General features: G+C 41.0%; 1 protein-coding gene across 3 annotated transcripts in view; it reads right to left on the bottom strand.

Annotated features, from left to right (window-relative positions):
- Positions 1 to 640: 640 nt before the first annotated feature.
- FHIT (fragile histidine triad diadenosine triphosphatase) overlaps positions 641 to 19331 on the bottom strand; it is a 565209-nt gene continuing 546518 nt past the window's right edge. For 2 of the 3 annotated variants that reach the window (XM_068694477.1, XM_068694480.1), the window contains exons 7-8: positions 8498 to 8601; positions 641 to 953 (exon numbers count right to left, since the gene is read on the bottom strand). In XM_068694477.1, the coding sequence (XP_068550578.1) occupies positions 8500 to 8601 (102 nt within the window). In that variant the 3' untranslated portion in view covers positions 641 to 953; positions 8498 to 8499. The remainder of the gene's footprint in view (positions 954 to 8497; positions 8602 to 19331) is intronic. The other variant, XM_068694479.1, reaches the window with a different exon arrangement.

The raw sequence follows: 19331 nt of genomic DNA, 5'->3' as shown, positions 1-19331 counted from the left end.
TTTCCATCCTAGCTCAGGGGACACAGAAAACTTCAGCTGTAGCTTTCCCACAATTCAAGAGCAGGATTATGGGTGCTCATTTCATGCATGTCTTGCAGACTCATTTCTTTTCCCTTCCATCTGTTGTTTGACTTCTTTTTTATTATGTTAGCAATCAACAGCTAACCCATGGTGGGCTCCTTCCTTTGTGGGGCTCTGAACACAGCATTCCTTGCAGAGGGAGCATTCCACATGGGTGGCTCCCACTCACACTGTCTGTTGCTGCAAGCAGGACTTTCATGCTGGTCTAACCCTACCACAATGACTATCACATTAGCAGCTTTACATATTCATTGATCTGCAGAAGTGTTTTCTATTGCTGTAAGGCCCAGAAACTTTGTGACAATGCATGAGAAGCAACAGAGAAAGGAAATATCTTAAGAAGCAGTACATATTTCTTGTTCTACTATCTTATCTGGCAAAAAGGTAGCTCTCCAAGTTTATCTTGTCTAGTCTATAACAAAGACTTTTTTTTTTTTATGAAATGTCACATTGCTAGAAGATCTAATTTTTCTTTGATATGATAGCCCACACACAATAACTGAATCTGAAAAAGCACAACATGGAGTAAACGCTTTGTAATGTATCTAAATGCAGCAGCTACCCAGTTTTGCTAGCACTTTATTTCAATTTAGACCAAGGGACAATTTTAAATGATTTGTTCCCAAGTATACAATTCAGAAAAATATGAGTTACTACTCAGAGCAGTATTTTGAATCAGTACTGTTAGTTGTCTTAGCTGAAATTCAACTTTGATGATATCCAAAGGTCCAATAAAATTTTTCATAGAAGAATCCCCTATTTGTAGAACATAATAAAATTGTTCAGCTGCTGCTCCAGGGCCACTGAGAACAAAAGAACGAGGTCTTTCCGGGAAGTTTATGTCACAGGATGCTTTTCAAACACTTTGTTACCTGAAAAATATCAAACATAACAGTTAGACATAATAGTATCTTTGATCTGTATTAGTAAGACAAAATATAAGGCTGTTTACTGCTAACGAGTTATGTGCTCATTAGTGTGTTCCATCAGGAAACACTGATAGTGATAGGCAAAAGGAAACAGTGTTAAATCCACACACAGCACATTTCATCTTCTATTATAGCCTGTGGTATAGGAAAAGGAAAAAAATGTTGCACACAACTACTTTAAAAACACATAGCAGAGCAAGAAAGGGAAGCATTTGTTTGATTTATTATATACTTTTTTTTTTTTTTTTCCAATAAAGTTCACTTCCAAATAATACTAATGTCTTTCTTTCACATTGTGCTTTTCATTCCTAACTCACAAAGCACCCACCAAAGGAGGTCAGGATCATTTTACAAAAAAACAAACATGAAGTGAAGCCACCTCTCTGTTGTCACTGAGTAAGGCAGCACAGTCCCCAGCTCTGTTGACCGCTAGTCATAGGAACAAAGGATTAGAAAGGGCATCTTGTGTCATCAAATACAGCTTCTTACTCTTCAAATCAATTTTGCTCTAATAATGTCATGCAAGAGGCTTTGGGGTGCCTGATCTCTCATATAAACTCCTACAAATGCTCTTTCAAAGTCATCATCTCTTGTATATCCTCACCCATCCTGACCCTATTGTGGGACTTTACCCAAGGCCAAGGCATTACATGTCAGGGATTTGGGACCATTGCTCTGAAAACATGACCTATCTCAGACACCAGAGAATGAGCTGGAAATCTCTTTCCATGTCTGTCTGCTCCAATTTCATACATCTCTTGGTGTTCCTTCCTAGGAAAAGAGCTTTAGTAGGACAGAGAGCTTTGCCATGACAGACCTGGAGAGAGCGTTCCTGCAGCAGAGCCTGCTACAGCCTGGAGAGCCCGACAACTGCAGCTGACTACAGCTGTAAAAACCACGTCCTAATTCCCTGCACAAACTCACAGCACAGTTGTTACTACGGCATTAACTGGAGGCTTCCAGCAGCCCCAGAAGCTAACACAAATTGGGCATTTGGGTTTACCCATCCGCACTCCTGTCCTTTCATGTACAGACTGATATCCTGGCTAACAACAGAGCCTCAAATACACTCAGTCCAACATATTTCAAATGTCCATCACACCTCTCCTTTTTCAAATAACTACTTAACAGAGGAGTTATTAATGCCTTTCCACCTACACAGCCTAGATGCTGAAACTCACACAAAGGCAGCTCTTAAGCTTCGAGGTCACGTTCGAGTTTCTGGTATGAGTGTCTCTCTGGGCAGTTCTATTATGCAGCAGCTACAGTAATAGGATAACGTGATACAAACCTCCGCTAATAATTCAACATGTAGTGGGCTTTTTGCTTGGTACCTTCAGTTTTGTACCTTCACTTCAGACCACGCTTAGAGCTGGCTTCACTACTCAGCAAATTATTTCAGCTTATTAAACACAAAGCTGTTACCCAACTGTTAGACGGGGGCACAGTCCTCGAACTTGTTTACCGGGGCTGCATGCAAGGCTTGGATCCTTGCTGCTGTTGTGGCTGCAACTCCCCAGCCGCCCACTTCTTTGTTTGATTGTCTTTTCTCACTGAAACATATGTTTCCCCGTTCGATGGCATTTTGAGCAACAGTTTCCATTGTATGCCCCTCTTGACAGACAGCTTGATGGCAGCCTGTAAATTACTTGGCACGTGTTTTATGAATCTGTTCGAAGGAGGGTCTGGCTGCTTAGTGAATGCATCTTTTCACAGCTTTGGGGGCAAGGGATTAGCACCATTTGGGCACAGGTTTAGGCATAAAAGTCCTTGACCACAGTTCATATCTTTATTTGATGCTCAGCACTATCCTGTACCTTGAGTCTTTTATTTGAGGTCCTGCAATACAGTGCCCATCAGTTGTGCTTGGCGTTCCCCATTTTTCTCACAGACAATGCGGTGCATACAAAGCTTATGATGAATCAAGACACGATCATACTGAAAATACTTGGCATTTGATGGATAGCTTCGGTAAGCATTCAGGCTTCTGGATGTGCAAGTTAAGAGAACATCCGTCCCTCTTTCAGCTTCCTTTGCTAACAGTAACACATTTTCTGCTTTGCTTTTATGCAGTAAAATCTTGTCTGTCTCTGGCCGTGACATTTCTACTGTAGCTATAATTACAGGATCCAAGCAGTGCAGTATGGAATTCATGTACCCTTTACAGCTGAATTAAATGGCCACCTATGGGGAAATGGAAGTCCGGAGAATGAGATACATAACTTTTAGCACAGTAGCACTTAAAACCTCAAAATAGAGCCCTGGAACAGCTGTGAGAGTGACATTATGTTTATGCCGGCCTCCTGCAAGAGGAAGACATTTCACTTATAGCCACAGCTAACTGTATTGCATCTTTGTTTTCATAAGAATAATGCTACGCTTCAACCAGAAGAATAATCAGCCTTGATGGTAAGGATGCTGCACATTAATACATCACATTTACCTGGGGAAAGCCTTTTCCTCTGAGCCGTCTAGGGTGGGCATTACTGCCAAGACACAGTCACTGTACTTCTCCTGGCTGGTTACATCTTCGCTTGAAGAGATAATTTAACTGCTGTGCATAAACCTCCCTGCTGCAGAGGTGGTGGCTCTGGATGTTTTACACTTCAAAAATACCAGCAAGGGCCAGATTATGTTTGTCTGTGGAATTTCTGTTGATATTAACTTTCCTTCCATTCAATTGAAATGACAAAAAGATTACTTTATATGTACTCACTGCAGGAAAAAAAAGAATTTTGGGTGAAAAAGCATAGACCCTATGATCCAATTCATCTTCTCTTTGCTATTTCCAACTACTTAAAGCATAATGTCACACTGAAACACACATTTGGAGTTCGGCATTCTCTTCTGACAGATTGTTATGATGTTTGCCAAGGTGACCTTCATAAAACATGTTTCTTTTGAAGCTTATATTTCACTCTCAGGTCATAATAGTTTCACACAGACAAGCAAACCATCAGCTCCTGCTCTCTAATTAATGGTTCTTGGAGGCTGCTGAGTAGGGGATATAATTAATAGCACTTAAGTCTGGAGTGCAGAGAAATCTATGGCTGATTACTAGGGTATGTATTTACTTCAGGATTATATGCAAACAGCTCCTAACAACAGCTATGAGCAGCTCTTGGGGAAGTCCCCAGGACCAGGCACCCCTTCGAGCCTTACTCCAGTGTAAGCATTCAGAAACCTGCCTGCATATGAAGCAAGGCTCACACGGCTGATGGGTCCCTGCTGGTGGTACCCATCTCTACTGCTTCCCTTTTCCCTATAGGGAGGACCACAGTACGTTGTATTTCCTACAGTTGTATTGTTAATTTTCCTGCCAAGGGCTGCCTACAGTGGAGAAGTACCTGTTGTAGAAAATAGTTCTGGCTGTGCCTGTGCTCTTGCATCTTCCTCAGAAGATGACCTGTGCCTTGTCCCACACAGCCCAGGTGCAGCATCTTCTGGGGGTAGACTGGCTGTGTACACACAGCACATGTCCCACATCCACTCTGTGGATCCATTCCTAGGCATAACCATCATTTTGTGTTTTTTTTTTCAGCATGAAGTGCCAAAAATAATGGGAGGGCTTTTATTGGAGTAGAGCAACCAAGGTGTTGAGAGTCATCTTGTCACACTTGCCTATATTTAAGGAAAGTGATGTGATTGCTCTGGTGCTTGCTCTCACAAGTGCAGCATGAAAGATCAGAGGTGCTGGAGCAAGACAAGATGCAAACCAAATTGCTAGTTTAAATTCCCTTGGGTCAGCTACTGTTAACAGTGGTAACTCCCCTGCTGAAGTCAACAGAACAGCATCTTTTCATGCATTTTGATACCTCAGTACAGAACAGGCAGTTGTGAGGCAGGAAGAGTGCTCTCAAAGAATGGGATAATCTCCTTCACAGTGGGGTGAAAAAATGAATAAAATTCATATACTCTGACAAAGTTTAAAAGACTAGACTTTCCAGAAATGTTGGCAGACTGGGAATGAAGTGGAGAACTGACATTAGAAATCCTGCACCACTGTGCGGTCCAAATTATTTTCAGAGATTTTAAAATGAATTTTGCATGTTGAATGACACAAAATATTCAGATGATTAAGCAATTAAAAGCTTTGGAATATTTGCAGCTCAAAAAGCACTAGGCAACAGAGTATCACTGCCAATCTCCTTTATGCAAAGGGACATTTTGACATCATATTTCAGACTGACTACTTCGCTAATGGCATAAAAGTGTTACTTTAGTTGTGTGTAAAATAGGAAAACTTCTACTGAAACTTGTGCAGCCTCGTTCTTTTTGCAGAAAACACAAACTGAAATTGCCTTTGAACAGAAATATTCTTCAAATCTTATCTGAAGGTTAGTAACTCTTTTAATCTTTAGCCTTTTTGATGGCATGTGTACCATAATTTAAAATGCACAAAACAGACTATCAAAACACCCAGCTATAGATAGAAAAAATTTAAAAGGCGCATCTGAAAACAGACTTAGAAATTAAGATACTGCATCCAGTCTTGCTGAGTAAGGACTCTTTCCCCATGATTCTGCCTCAAAGAGCAACCAGTTAGCAAACACAACTAGCCATATGACAGCCAATGCGTGACTGGAAATGGCTCCTGAAGAGGTCAAATCTTGGTATTAAGTGAGAGCAATGACATTTTAAATATCCTTTCCACAATTTTTTTTTTTCCTTTTCTTATCCTTCTTCAGATTAACATGAAGTTCTGTTGAACTTCAGCTCTGTAAAGGCAGTGCTGTGAGCAGCCCTGTAGAGCATACCCATGCTGGGGGTGTTCAGGAAGCAACAAGTCTTTCTAAGGAGATGGGATACAGTGGGGTTGAGAGATAAAGGGGAAGACCAGGAACATGTGGATAACCCAAACTAATTCCCTGATCTCAGTTTCTCCTACTCTAGGCAATCATACACTCGAGTGAATTATTTTAAGACAAGTATTTTCTTAAAGCTTTAAGCTTAGCAAGGCTAAATGGGATTAATTTCTTTAATCAAGTAGTTGGATATCTCCAGCCATTGGGGGACTGGTGTAGAAGCACTCTGCATTAGCTACCCGACCCACCAAGAGCAATCAGCACCAACATATGTAGTAGAAAGAGAATTGAGATCTTCTTGCCTTATTCAAGTGTTTCTTAGCAAAAAGAAAGTCATCTAAAATTGATCAGAATCTATAAATACAGATAAAAAGGTGCTCCCGTACCTAACAAGTCACACAGGAGTTGTGACAGTTGAGGGACTTGTGATTAATGCAAGGGTAGCTAGGAAAGCTGAGACACTGCTCAGTCTCCCGGCTAATCTAGCTGAGCGGGGCTTCTTTGAACAAAACAGTTGAGTGGGAAAATAATGCATGAGGCCTTAAAATTGCCATTTATTGGCTGAAGAACACTCACATTCAGCTCTTTCTGACTCTCTCTGTGCTGCATGAAAAAACTCAAGTCAAATAGTGTCCAGGTAAACTTATAAATGACAAAATAAATCCTTTGTAGGTGAAACAAAGGAAGAAATAGCTTTCAGGGAGAATGCATATAACCTTGTTAATTTGCCAAGAGTTTTCAATCTTCATCATTTTAGAAGCAAGGTTAAGAGAGTAGGTAAAGGCTGAGAAATTCAGAAGATGCTCAGATATACGTTCAGAGCCTTATGCCTCAGAAACAAAACGTCAGGAAGAAGAGATTGGCAGTGATGCCTTGCATTGGAAACCAAGGATTGGAAGGACTGCTTGTACTAGACAAAAACACTCTCATGATAATGATGCTGCTGAGATTTAATTTACCAGCCTGTTCTAGGAGAGGTAATGACCTTAATATCATGGAGAACTTATCAAGAGGTCATCCATATAGAGACACACTGATTTATTTTCATAATAAATGGAAATAAAAGTCCAGCCACATGTATAAATTCATTTCTGCAAGCCAATTTCATCTATCCAGCTTTGTGTATAGTATCAAAAGAGCCTAAGAACACCTTATTGATATGTGGGAACCCAATTCCAACTCCTTTACGAATCTCTCCGCAAATGTACTTCAGATTCATTTCTAATCAGACAAAAAAAATAATCCCAGACCTACCAAATATATAATTACGAACATCACTACATTGGAATAGGGATAGGGCGTTTTATTGCAAGTACTATTCATTCACTGCTGTGGCATAGATGAAGCACTACATAATGCCTGTTAGTAGAGAAGAGTGCTCACATGTGTCTTACCTAAAGATATGGTATTTCTGGCTGAGTTGCACATCTGAGATATGGAAAAACTGGGTATCTACAAGCAAATCCAGTAGTCACTGTGAAAGCTTGGCTGTGTAACCCAAACCTTTATATTCTTAGGTCCCCAACAGGATCAGTCCCAGAAGCCAAGGACAATCTTCCTCTACCCATGTGAATTACATGTGTTTCACATCTTTCTCTGTGCCAGTCTGCAGAGGTATTGGCACAGCTAATTTGTCTGGAGAAGCTGGTGTTTTTGCTGCAAAGTATGCTCATCGCGCAAGAAAAAAAATGGAAAGAAGAGTCCAATAAACCAGCCCAAATGTTGAGGACAGAATGGCACAGGAGACAGAGCTGTGATGCACGCACGCCACATGTGTCATGTAGTTTAGCTCAAGATTTGTCAAGCTGGGCTGTGAGCAATGAGTCACAGGCAGATTAGGAGGGATATTTATGGGATTTGGGTTCTTCAGAGGAAAAAAATATGAAACAGAAATTACAGAAATGAGAGTGCTAGATGATGGCAAACAACATATGGGGAACAGGGGAGAGGGAGCTTTTGGCATCATCGCTGCAGCATACATCCCAGTGTAACTCACATCAATCTCTGGGGGCCAGTTTGTTTCTATTGGAAGAATCTGGCTTCTGGGACTTCAGGTACAAAATGAAAACCTCTCAGTTTCTAGTGCACCAATGTTAACACCTGCCATGTGTTTCCCTCTTTTCTGTTTTACCCTATTTATTTTTTTTTCCTTCTTCTGGGGCCATGGGAAAATCTAGCAGAACAAGCTGCTTTCCAGTAGGCTTAATTTTGAAATTGAATTGACCAGATTATTTAAGATTTGCAGGAAGAAGTTAGCATTTGCTTATTCCACTCTATAGTCTGTATTCTGCTGGGATTTTATACATATAAGTACACATGTATGTTCGGCTGTACACAGCAGTTTAACTTGTTGTGCCATGGCTATTTCCTGTTCTAAAAACACAAGGAGGATATGTTAGGACAGGCATTCCTCTGAAGTAACTTCAGATGATTCTGATTTCCAGGTGTGTTATTTTTCACTCTCTGGGAACTAAAAGCTTTAAGATGGTGCTTATTTGTTCGAGAAGGAGGATATTATTTCAGCCACTGTTGGAGTGTTGTGTCCTTTTAGGAAAAAAACAAAAACCTAAAAAGCTCTATTTTTTTGTTCCATTCTACATATTCTCATGTGTCCTTAAGAAGCCTATGGAACACCCAAGAGTTCTGAGTGTTGCAGGAATAACTTAATACGCAAACCATTACCTCTAATTTTCTTGGAAATACTTCTTCAGAATTGCTGCTTCAGCTGCCATTTCTTCCTCTGTTCTCCATTTGTCAGGGGAATCCTCTTTGTCATGTTGTTGCAACTTTAAGGAAGGAAGAAAAAAAAGTTGGTAATTTTTTTTTCTTTCTCTAATTTTATTGTCAAAATCAAGACCTGCCACTCCAAGTAATCAAGATATCCCATGTATTTGTGGGATGGAGGGACCCAGTGGTAGAAAGATGAAGGGTAAAGGTTACTGGTTTAGAGTGAAGACAACAGTAGGATTAGTTAACTGTCTCCGATGGATTCATGAAGAAAATGCAAGGTACAAGGGTGAATGACAGGCAGTGACAAAGTTCACCTTTGTGAGCTGATGGTCAGATACCTTGGGAGTCTTTGATGCAAAGCTGGTAGGTAACAGGATGACAAATGCTCTAGTAGTTTGAAGTGGCCATTACATCAGTGGAGTGGTCTAGGCAGAAGCCGCCTGGACACCTTGCCAGTAATTCATGTAAAATGTTCTCTTTTTTCCTCTTCCCATGGGGCCAGCTTTCTCATCAAAGACCTATTGTGATAACAAGGCCCTGTTGCAGCTGTTTTCCATCAGCAGTTTATACCAGCAGTTTTCAGAAGAGATACATTCCCTCCCTGCATGCAAGTTATTAGTTCTTCCTTGCCCTTGTTGAATGTGAGGTATGTCCGTACTCTTGAAAGAAAACTTCTTTTAAGCACAATTTCACCAGTGATTTAGTGGGAAAAAGGATCAGAAGTATATGAAACACTTAATTTTTGAATCTACCTTGCATAATATGCCAACAAAACTAAGATCTATCCCATATGAAACATTAAGTGATATTATCCAAGACCTGAAAATTTCAAACACATCCTTTGCTTCTCTAGAAGGGAGAGTCCTATTTTATGGCAAATATGAAGTTGTATCACTTGAGTATCTATTTGTACACATGTGTATTGAAAGAATCCCTGCAACTCATCAAGGGAAGACTACATTAACAACAGGCAGCAGAAACGTTTGCATTAATTGCTGAAGTATCAAGAATTCCAGTTTGTCTCTATGTACAGAGACAAGTACAGATTGAATTAACAGTGTCAGTACTTCTGAAGAACATAACATCTACTCTTTGTTAGTGTCACAAAAAAAAAAGTTGGAAGCTAAATGAATTTACACCTTTTATTCCTGGAAAAGTTTTAGTACAGAAGATGAAGCAGTTAAAAACAGAGATGCAACAACATTGTACCTGCCAAGCAAACTTCATTACTGTATATGGCATGTTTAGCAATAAACTAGGATTGTTAGCATATATCCAACTCACAAATACTTTTATTTGTGCTGTTTCTCCTACTCTAAATTTTGCTGCCAGCTATAGCTCTGTGCAGTTTTACACTCTGCAACAGATTTCTTTCTGCTCAGCAGATGAAGCTGCATTAGAAAGCTATTTCCTTTCATGCCAATATGATACAATAGCTGTAGGCAAATTAAAGTGTATTACTGTTTGACTAGTATAGAACTAATCTTCATCGTTACATTAGCTCTAGGTATGTCATAAATCCATCTTGTAATAATGCTATAGAATTATGGAGAAAGATTTATGAACCACGAACAGGTACACTGTATACATGGCCAACATCCACCCTCTGTGCCACTGTACACACCTGCATGGCATATAGGTACCACAGCTCAACTGGCAAAGAGAGAGAGTTATGGGAAGCAGCACACATCACCTTATACTTTCCACGGACTGTAAATGCTCACACTTCACAAGACGATGCACTAGGATGAGCCAAGTGGTGGTAAATCAATCATCTGTCAGAGGGGTGAGCTGATTTTCTAAAAAAGCAATATCTCGCTCATTCAACCTGGCATCAGCATGAGATACAGAAAGTGCTAGAAGGCAAGGGAGGGCAGCCCCTGTTCCTCTAGATCTCCTTTGCTTAATCTGCAAGAAATACTTTTTAGGGATGTGCTTTGACTGCTGTTCTTCCTCACCATCCCATTTCTGTACAATCCAGGTGAGAGCCAACTAATTTTTAAGAAACTAATTTAAACTAAAAAAACAAACCGATTTCCCTCTTTCCTCTCCAGTCAGAGAGAAAAGCTGGAGAGCTTGAACTGACATCCCTACTCAGAGATATTCAAACACAGACTAGATGGAGTCTGTAATAGTTTCTGTAGGACCATTCTACTACTGCAAACTGAAAAAAATAAAAAACAACCAAAAAAAGCAATAAAAATCTTATCCAGAGATCTTACCATCTCCCTGACATGATTTTCTGAGTCATTTTGCATAGATTTAGCTAGAAAACTGGAACAGAGGTGGAGATAAACTGAACCACATCCTCTCAAAACCACTCCCGATGCCTTCAGTAAGGCTCCCAGTGCTCTGTGGTGGGTAATGGAAGACTTAAGGGCCCTGAAGCCCAGATCCCTGCAGATGTGGTGCAGAAGAGTGCAGTAGCATAGCCTGTCCTCAGCAGTATTCTGGTAATCTTGGCTGAAGTTGGCCAATTAAGGACTAAAATATACAAACTATGCTAAGTGAAAGACAGACAAATTTGGATGAAGTAAGTGACAAAGAAAAAGCTATAAGATTTGGGTGAGCCTGGCAGGACAGGCTAAACTGCAAGGAATGAACCTCCATGGTATTTTACACCAGTATAAGCTTCATCATCTAGCCAGAATCAAATTCTTTCCATCCATGCTGTACCCCAGGAAGGAATCAACATTTCTTGGTACCTGGGCAGCAATTCATGCAAGACATGGCAGAGGCACTGGGAGTGGAGTTTGCCTACAGGCAGCCTTACATCCCTGCAGGTCAGGGAGCAAACCAAGGTGTGTTGCTGTGGTGTAAATTCCTGAAGTAACTAGGAAAATAAAACTAACATTCACACTTTTAAGGAAAAGGTACAGCATTGAAGAGGCTTTCAGGGTAGGGCATAACTGCATTATCTGAGCATTCCCTAGGCTCCCAACCTTAGATGCTATCGCGCTGGGGAAACTTGGTGTGCTAGCTCTAAGGAACACCACGGAGCGTAGAGTGGAGTGGAGACACCACGGCTAGGCCCTGTAATCAGGTGGGGCCTCGATTGTTCTTGTGCACAAAGCTGCACTTTTTGCCACCCTAAGCCAAAGACCTGTCATGTTTTGACAAATGCTGTACCCTAGTGTACTTTTTGCTCATTATAATATCATTATAATACCAAAACACACCTCCATCCCAAAAGCTACCCGCCTCCAAGGTGCGACCACCCCTCACTGAGCATGCGCTCTGAATTTCTCGGAGCCTATTACTTTAAACGGAAACGGGAAAACTTTACACCAATCATAACTAAGATATGCTTGACTAGAGCCACTCAAGCTCCACCTAAAAGATAGAAAATAGTATAAATTGGCCCAAGAGAGAGGGGATGTTAGGGAAGATACCATCATCAGGGGAGATACCATCCCAAGGACATACAACATCCTTAGGACCTCCTGACTCCTGGGATCAGTCGACGGGCTGAGCCTCTCTTCCCCCCCCATTGGGACGCCTTTGGGTGAGATCTGAATATTTGCTTATAAATCTCTATAGAGTCTTTGATCCTTTTAACGCGTTTATTTCTAGGCTGCGCACCTAGGACACCTAGGACACCTAGGACACCTAGGACACCTAGGACACCTAGGACACCTAGGACACCTAGGACACCTAGGACACCTAGGACACCTAGGACACCTAGGACACCTAGGACACCTAGGACACCTAGAACCCGCACCTAGAACCCGCACCTAGAACCCGCACCTAGAACCCGCACCTAGAACCCGCACCTAGAACACCTGTAACACCTGTGTATTTCATGCATACTAGCTTGCTTTTGCAGATAGTCACTATCACCGGCAATCCAAAAGAACCTGATTATCTGTTGCTGTAATAAACCATACTTGATTGCATTGTGATAGCTCTCATTAACGCAACTAGGGTGAGGGTGGTTATCCGTGATAGTTCAGTGTTCTGAATCTAACCAGACCCCCAGACGGTTAATGCATTGTTGGTGAATGTCTGAACGGACCCCCAGGTGGTTAATACGTTTTTGGTGAATGTCTGAGCGGACCCCCAGGCGGTTATTACGTTTTTGGTGAATGTCCGAACGGACCCCCAGTTTTGGTGAATGTCCGACTGGTTCAGTACTCTGAATCCAACCGGGCCCGTGATGGTTAATCAGCTACACCCCTTTAACGCGACAGTTGCACAGGGCAGTTGCAGTCTACTAATCATTTTCCATAGAGATCCAAGCTAGCTACCATTTGAAGAACTGCTGGTACATAATGGAACAGAAAAACAGAACGGAAAGGTGATGCAAAAGAACCATGACAGACAGACAAGATGCTCTGCTGCAACTCTGGGAGCCCCAAATTCTCTGAAACCAAATGCAAACCTATTGTGGCATTACAGGAACACCTCAAAAATGCAACTAACAAAAAGGTAAGCAATAAGATTAGCACAGCTCAAATAACTCTGAAAGAACAGGATAAGGTGGAAAAACATGAATGTTTCTTTTAGAAAACTTTTATTATGGTGTTAACTTTTTCTTGTAATATTCTAGGCAAATGCTGAGATGCCCATTAGTCAATTCTCTAACTGCCATTACCCAAATCACACGCTGTATCTGGTTCAACATTCTTCAAGCACTAAGACTTTTTTTTTTTTTTTAATAACTTAGTACATCTTCTTGCCTCACAGTACAAATAAATGCACTATTTCTAAGAGAAGCCCTTCTTCAAGCAGATCATTACTGATGTCTGACTTCTTGGGCTTCTTGATAAATTATCCTCTTCTTTCACCTCAAGCAGAAAATGCTCTTCCACCAATAATCTATGACTGTCAGTCTTGATTACTTGTAAACAGTGAAGCTCTTTGAATATTTCTGCTTGTGAAAAGCGTTCATTTTCTCACTCATGTCTCCCAGTGTGAGATGCTGGCAGACCTGACAGCTGTGCTTTATGTTATTTTATTAAAGTTGTTAGTGCTGCAGAATGGTCTACGTTTTTATCACTGCAATTCTTAAGGGAAACACAATATTGTTTTATAACACATTCGCATTGGGGAACCTTTGATTCTTGCCCTTTGTGGAGGAGCCCAGAATTTACAATGCATTATGCTATTGTGAACCCAGGTCCAGGACTGTCGGTTGCTTGAAATGACATCTATATAATGGTTTGCTCTACTTATGCCATAACACAGGTGGCTTTTCTGCTGGTGTTAACATAGAGCACTAGCTAGAAGTATTGAAAAAAAAAAAAAGCTCTTATGCTAATTAACATTGTCAGTCTCAGTGAATATTTACTGCTGATACTTAAGAGTTTAGTATCTTCTGGTACATATAACTAAAAGAAAAATCATGGTGGTGGAGAGTAATTACACCAAACTACTGCAATACAACAAAACTCAACTGCTTCATCAATTACGCAATATAACATTGTCAAAACCAGCAGGAAAAAAAAAAACAAAAAACAAAAAAACAAAAAAAAACAGAACAAAACACACCAATCTTTGCTAGTAGTTTGGATCAGATGTTAGTCATTACCTAGCTGGTATTGTTTGTTATTACAAATATACCTTGGGTTATTTAGTTATTTTTTTCTCTGCTAACCTCCCCCACTTCAGTGAAACCTGCAGAGTAATATTTCAGCACTGGATTAACATGTAAACCATGAGGAGGATAAGAGTTTCCTCTCTTTAGTGACAACCCATTTCCAGAGACTGGTGACAAAAATTGCTGCACACACCTTGTCCTCCAACTCCCTTGCGGACCTAGAGCTGTGTGATAAAAACACCCCCACAGCACATCCCTGTCCCTTTTCTCACACTGCAGCAAGCAGCTGCAGCGGGGCTTGATCCCGGGCATCTTACCTGAGGAAAAAACCTGTAGGACTCAGCTGGCTATAGCTCCTCAGCCATTTGGTGACACTAAGGACGTCCTACTCCTGGTACTGACTTCCTCACGTGCTACCTCCACATTAATTTCTCTGTTGCTTTCTTCACCCTTTTCTCCTTGGACTTGTCCTTCTTTTCCCCTCATTTTTTATTTTTATTTTTTAATTTAGCTTACATCCTCCTAGTAAGGCTTCATTTTCACCCCTCCCCATAATGTAATTAACTGTGACATTTACTGCTATCATCTGTACCTCCTGCTATACTCTACCCTTTTCCTCAAGCTCCGCTGTCTTCCTAAAGGAAGTTTAAAGGTTTTTTTTTTTTTTTTTTTTTTTTCTCCTATGGGCAGCCTAGCCTCCTCTGTGCCTCTTGTCGTGCTTTGAGTCTTGTCTGAACTAACGTAAAACAAAAGAATGACAGACAGTGGTTTCACAAAGCATTTTCTCAGGTACACTGTGATTGCTTTGTATCATTTTTTTGAACACAATTGGCCCTAAATCCCATTTTACCTACCTGTGGGTAATCAGCCACAAGAGCTCCCAGCCCTGGGCATCTCCTGTTGCACCTGCTGCAGGCAGGGTCCCAGAAAGGGCAAAAACAGGCAGAGAACAAGCATAGCACATTCACCCTTGAACACAAGAGAGCACCCACAAGATAGTGTTAGTGCTATGTCAGAGCCCTGGCTGCCCCTCAGCACCTGCTACAGAATCAGGCCCTGTTTCTAAGCTGCCCTTGCTACAGTTCCCACTCCCCAGCTGAGCAGCTCAGGCACTTCAGAGCTTTCTGCATCTGTGGGCCTGCCTCCATACTTAATTACTGCTACAAGGCTGCTGTAATTTAATTGCTTTAGTTTACAGTAAACACAGCAGAAAAAAACACATCCTATTACTTCCTCATCTGCTGACTTCGCTTGGGATTCTATATTATATCAATATCTCCATGAAACAAATACCTGATTGTGGTATTTTTAATTGCTGCATTAAATCCTCGTTATTTAACAAGATTAAGAAATCCAAATTACCTGTAATCTAGACAACAAGTTTTAAAACTATCTACTGGAAAAAAATCCTTCAATTTTTTCACCACTCTGTGCAATGCACTCTACCACAACTACTGATATTACTCCTGCAAAACACATTTCATTGGAAACCTCAGTTTATCAAAGCTGCATTTTAAAGAGGGTGTTTTACTTTTTCTTCCCATTGAGTCTTTCACAATATTTTTTCAAACTGCAAATATTTTTTTCATTTGTATTGGTGTGCTTTGGAGAAAGACTTGAACCTCATACTTCAACATGGACACGAGTAACTACACCCTTTTAGCAAAGCACTTAACTGTAGAATTTTGTGGAAACACACAAAGGTTAAGTAAAAACTCCTAAGCACGTGTGTTTAAGTGCTTCGCTAAAATAAAAACTGCAAAAAGTAGTTTCTAACTACTCTTCATATAAAAATAAGAAAATAAATACAAAAGGTATCTTAAGCAATTTGGCTTTGAAATATATTTGGCTTTTGACACTACCATAAGCAGAATGACGGTTATATAGAAAACACATCCACCATTCAGTGAAAGATGTAGATTGCACTCGGAAGAGCTCAAACCTTGACAGACTTCCAGTTTGGCTCCAATGGAGATAAAATTCTTGGAAAGGGAGCACATTACAAAGGAGATGCTTGAAGGAATATCTACTAGCGTATGAAGTTCTGCCAAAATCTTGGAAAACTGCTATTTACGGTCTGATAGAAATCCAAGCAAGAATCTATAAACATATTTGGATACATTTTCTGCCATGCTTTAAAGTAGACAAAGTTGCCCAAAGTTGCCCATTATCCTCTCAGTTAACAGATAATGTTACAAGCACTTCTGCAGGTTTCCTCATCTGGGAAGACAAGATAGAGGGATGTGGGGAACTTCCTAAAGGCATTTCCTAGGGAGAACTGCCTACACGAGAGAGGTGTTGCACAGAGTCCCAAGTAAGAAATGGCAATGTCATCAACATGATAATGCTGGAGGAAACATTACACTGTGAGCACAGCCTGCCATGCAACATTACTCATTTGGAAAAAGGCTATTTTTAATCAAGAAAAAGCACTTTAATCAAGGATGGAGTCAGTGATTCAAAAATTTCATGCAGGTGCATGTATTACTTGACTGAAAGCATTTTTCCCCAAAGGTCAGAGCCACAGAGCGATGTGTCAGTCCCACCCTGGTAGCAGAGATAACCTCAGGGTGCCCATATCAGGCTGATGGATTCTGGCTCTCAGCTCAGGGAGTCTCAAAGTCAGAACTTCCCCCGCTAATCTTCTTAACTTCAGACAAATATTTACCCTACCCTAGGCACACTCAATAAGATTCATGACATGCCAAGGAAGACACATTTGTATTAAGGTGGTTGATTCAGTTTGTTTGCTATGTATTTTTTTTCACCAGCACAAAGAAAATCAGCCTCAGGTCCCACGGTATCAGCACAGAGCCGGTTGAGTGTGCTGAGGGGACACGAGCATGCCCAAACTCCTGGGGATATCTTCCCTCCTCACCACACCTCTGGGAAAAGCCTGCAATGACCAAAGCAGAGAGCAGATTTCTTCTCTTTTTTGGGAATAAACATATGCCAACTAAACAGCTCCTATTAAACAAAGTCCCCCTCCCTCCCTGCCCCTGAACGCTTCTGAAATTAAGAAAACATTCACTTCATGTATCTTGGAGTAACTTATACTCTGAGTCACTCTCTCCACCAACTATAGGAATATTTTAAGATTTCAAATGTCAGAAATGACACATGCTGCATGCTGGAGGAAAACCCCATGCGGTTTCAAAGCCTGCTCTTCTGTGTGCTTCCAGGACCACTGTCTCAGGGGACCTCTCACCCAACAACAGAGTTCTCCAGGACGGTCCTGTCTGCTTTCCCTGATGGGATCACTGCCACATCCTTAGGATGATCCATTCTTCCAACCATCCACCAGGTACTTTAGCTTCCAGCCTTGCACATGCAAAGCTACCTTGCATCTGAGATGGCCTCCCCAGGATTTACGTGGCCAATACCATCCAGTAAGCAGGTACTAAAATAGGTTGAGGAATAAATTGCTCTCATTTAACATTCACTCTGAAAAATATGGCTGCATTTATTATGCCGCATATTGTTTTATATACTGTTTTGTTATAATAAGTCATGTTTAAAATGTCATGACATTTAAATCAACAGCAATAAGAGGGAAATAGCAAAAAAAGAGAACAAGATGATCAAAAAGGATCTGAAAAAATCCTTGTGAAGCGTTATTGGGGTAAATACTGTAGATACAGTAAGAATAAAGTCACAAAGGAGCATAAAACTTAGATATGAGATACCCACCCCAACCCTCCTGTGAGCCCTACAAGCTCTGTCAGGTCTCTGTGACCCTGCGGTTGTCCCCAGGTCCCGTGACAGAGGGAGGGGTGCCACCACCAGCTGGGTGGTTGGGGTGGGCTGTGATCAAGGGACTTGGGTGCCCAAGACAAAACCATCGTGGTGCTCTGCATCACCTTGTAGGTGCAGCCTTTCTCAGTGCTGTGCATCACCAATCAACCACAATACCCTGGAAAACTCAGTTTAATGTTTTCCTGGAATTTGATAATGCCATTTGTCTCAGTGAGGAGCTTATTTCAATGCCTGGGCTAAGTTATATGAATGAACTTTGCATATAACATAAAAGCTTATTTTAATGCAGCTTCATAGCCTTTGAGGAAACACAGAGGCCATCTACCACTGATGATCTACATGCATAATAGCATATTTTCACCACAAAGACTTTTGATGTTAAAAAGAAAATAACTCTGATCAGAGGAGCTACACTGTTACCGCAGATTCAACGCCCATCTTTTATAGCAGGTTTGGACCCACATGCCAGCATCCCTCACCGCAGCCTCTGTGCTTCCTCACTCCCCGCCAAGGGAAAAAGCAACAACTGCAAGAACAAAACAGATGGCGAGGCAACGAAACATTAAACCCAATCCCAATACCTGAGCTGTACCATGAATATTTCACTGAGGCATGGGGTAGGAAAGACAACAAAATGACCTTTTCTGGCATCTTAAGGGATATCTAACCTTGTAATTGCTACAGACAGAGGACACACAAGATGGAGACCAAGACTATTTAACAGCTGTGTATATTTTTTTTTCAAAATTAGTATCTCAATGTTCCCATTATAACCTGCCAATAGGAATGACATTTATTCTTGCTCTGAGAAATGAAAGAAACTCTAAAAGACAGACTGCATTAAGAATCTATTGATATTCCACTGACCTAGTGGCATACAAGCCAGACAAGCTTTGTCAAGGGCAAATGCCCTAGAGTCTGAAAATTCATCTCTTAAAGTAGCAGTAAAGAAAAATGTTTCTTCAACGTCTAGAATATTTGTGGAGGCTTGCACTTTCTTGATGTTATAATGGTAGTATACAGCACTAGACGCAGACACAGTAGCACAGTTGGAGATTTCAGATGGTCATTAGCCTCTTCCAGTTTTGCTAATCAATTATTGCCACTGATTTTAATTAGGATGTTCTCTTCAGAGACATCATGTAGGCTTTTGCCCAGTTTATTTTTTCTTATTGTAAAATCATCAGAAAGGTAAGCTATCCATAACAGAATATGATCTAAGACTCCCTTTTGCAAAAGATGGGTGCAGAGGCTTTGAGCTGTGCAAGAGGTCTCCATGCTGCCTTGTACTGGTGGGAAGACCCCGACAAGGGAAGGGGAAGGAGAACAAGGAACAACATGAACTTCCACACAAAATCAGATGAGAGCAAAATCACAAAGAAGGGCCCAAAACAGGGGCAACACAAGAGCCTTTACTTTTTTGGTGAAGCTCAGACTGGGAGAGCAGTGGCTTCTTCAGGGGGTGGAGTAGCACAGGCTGCCTTCACTTTT

Source organism: Anas acuta, chromosome 11 (assembly GCF_963932015.1).
Source record: "Anas acuta chromosome 11, bAnaAcu1.1, whole genome shotgun sequence".
Lineage (NCBI taxonomy): Eukaryota > Metazoa > Chordata > Aves > Anseriformes > Anatidae > Anas > Anas acuta.
This window is presented reverse-complemented; position numbering and strand designations above follow the sequence as displayed.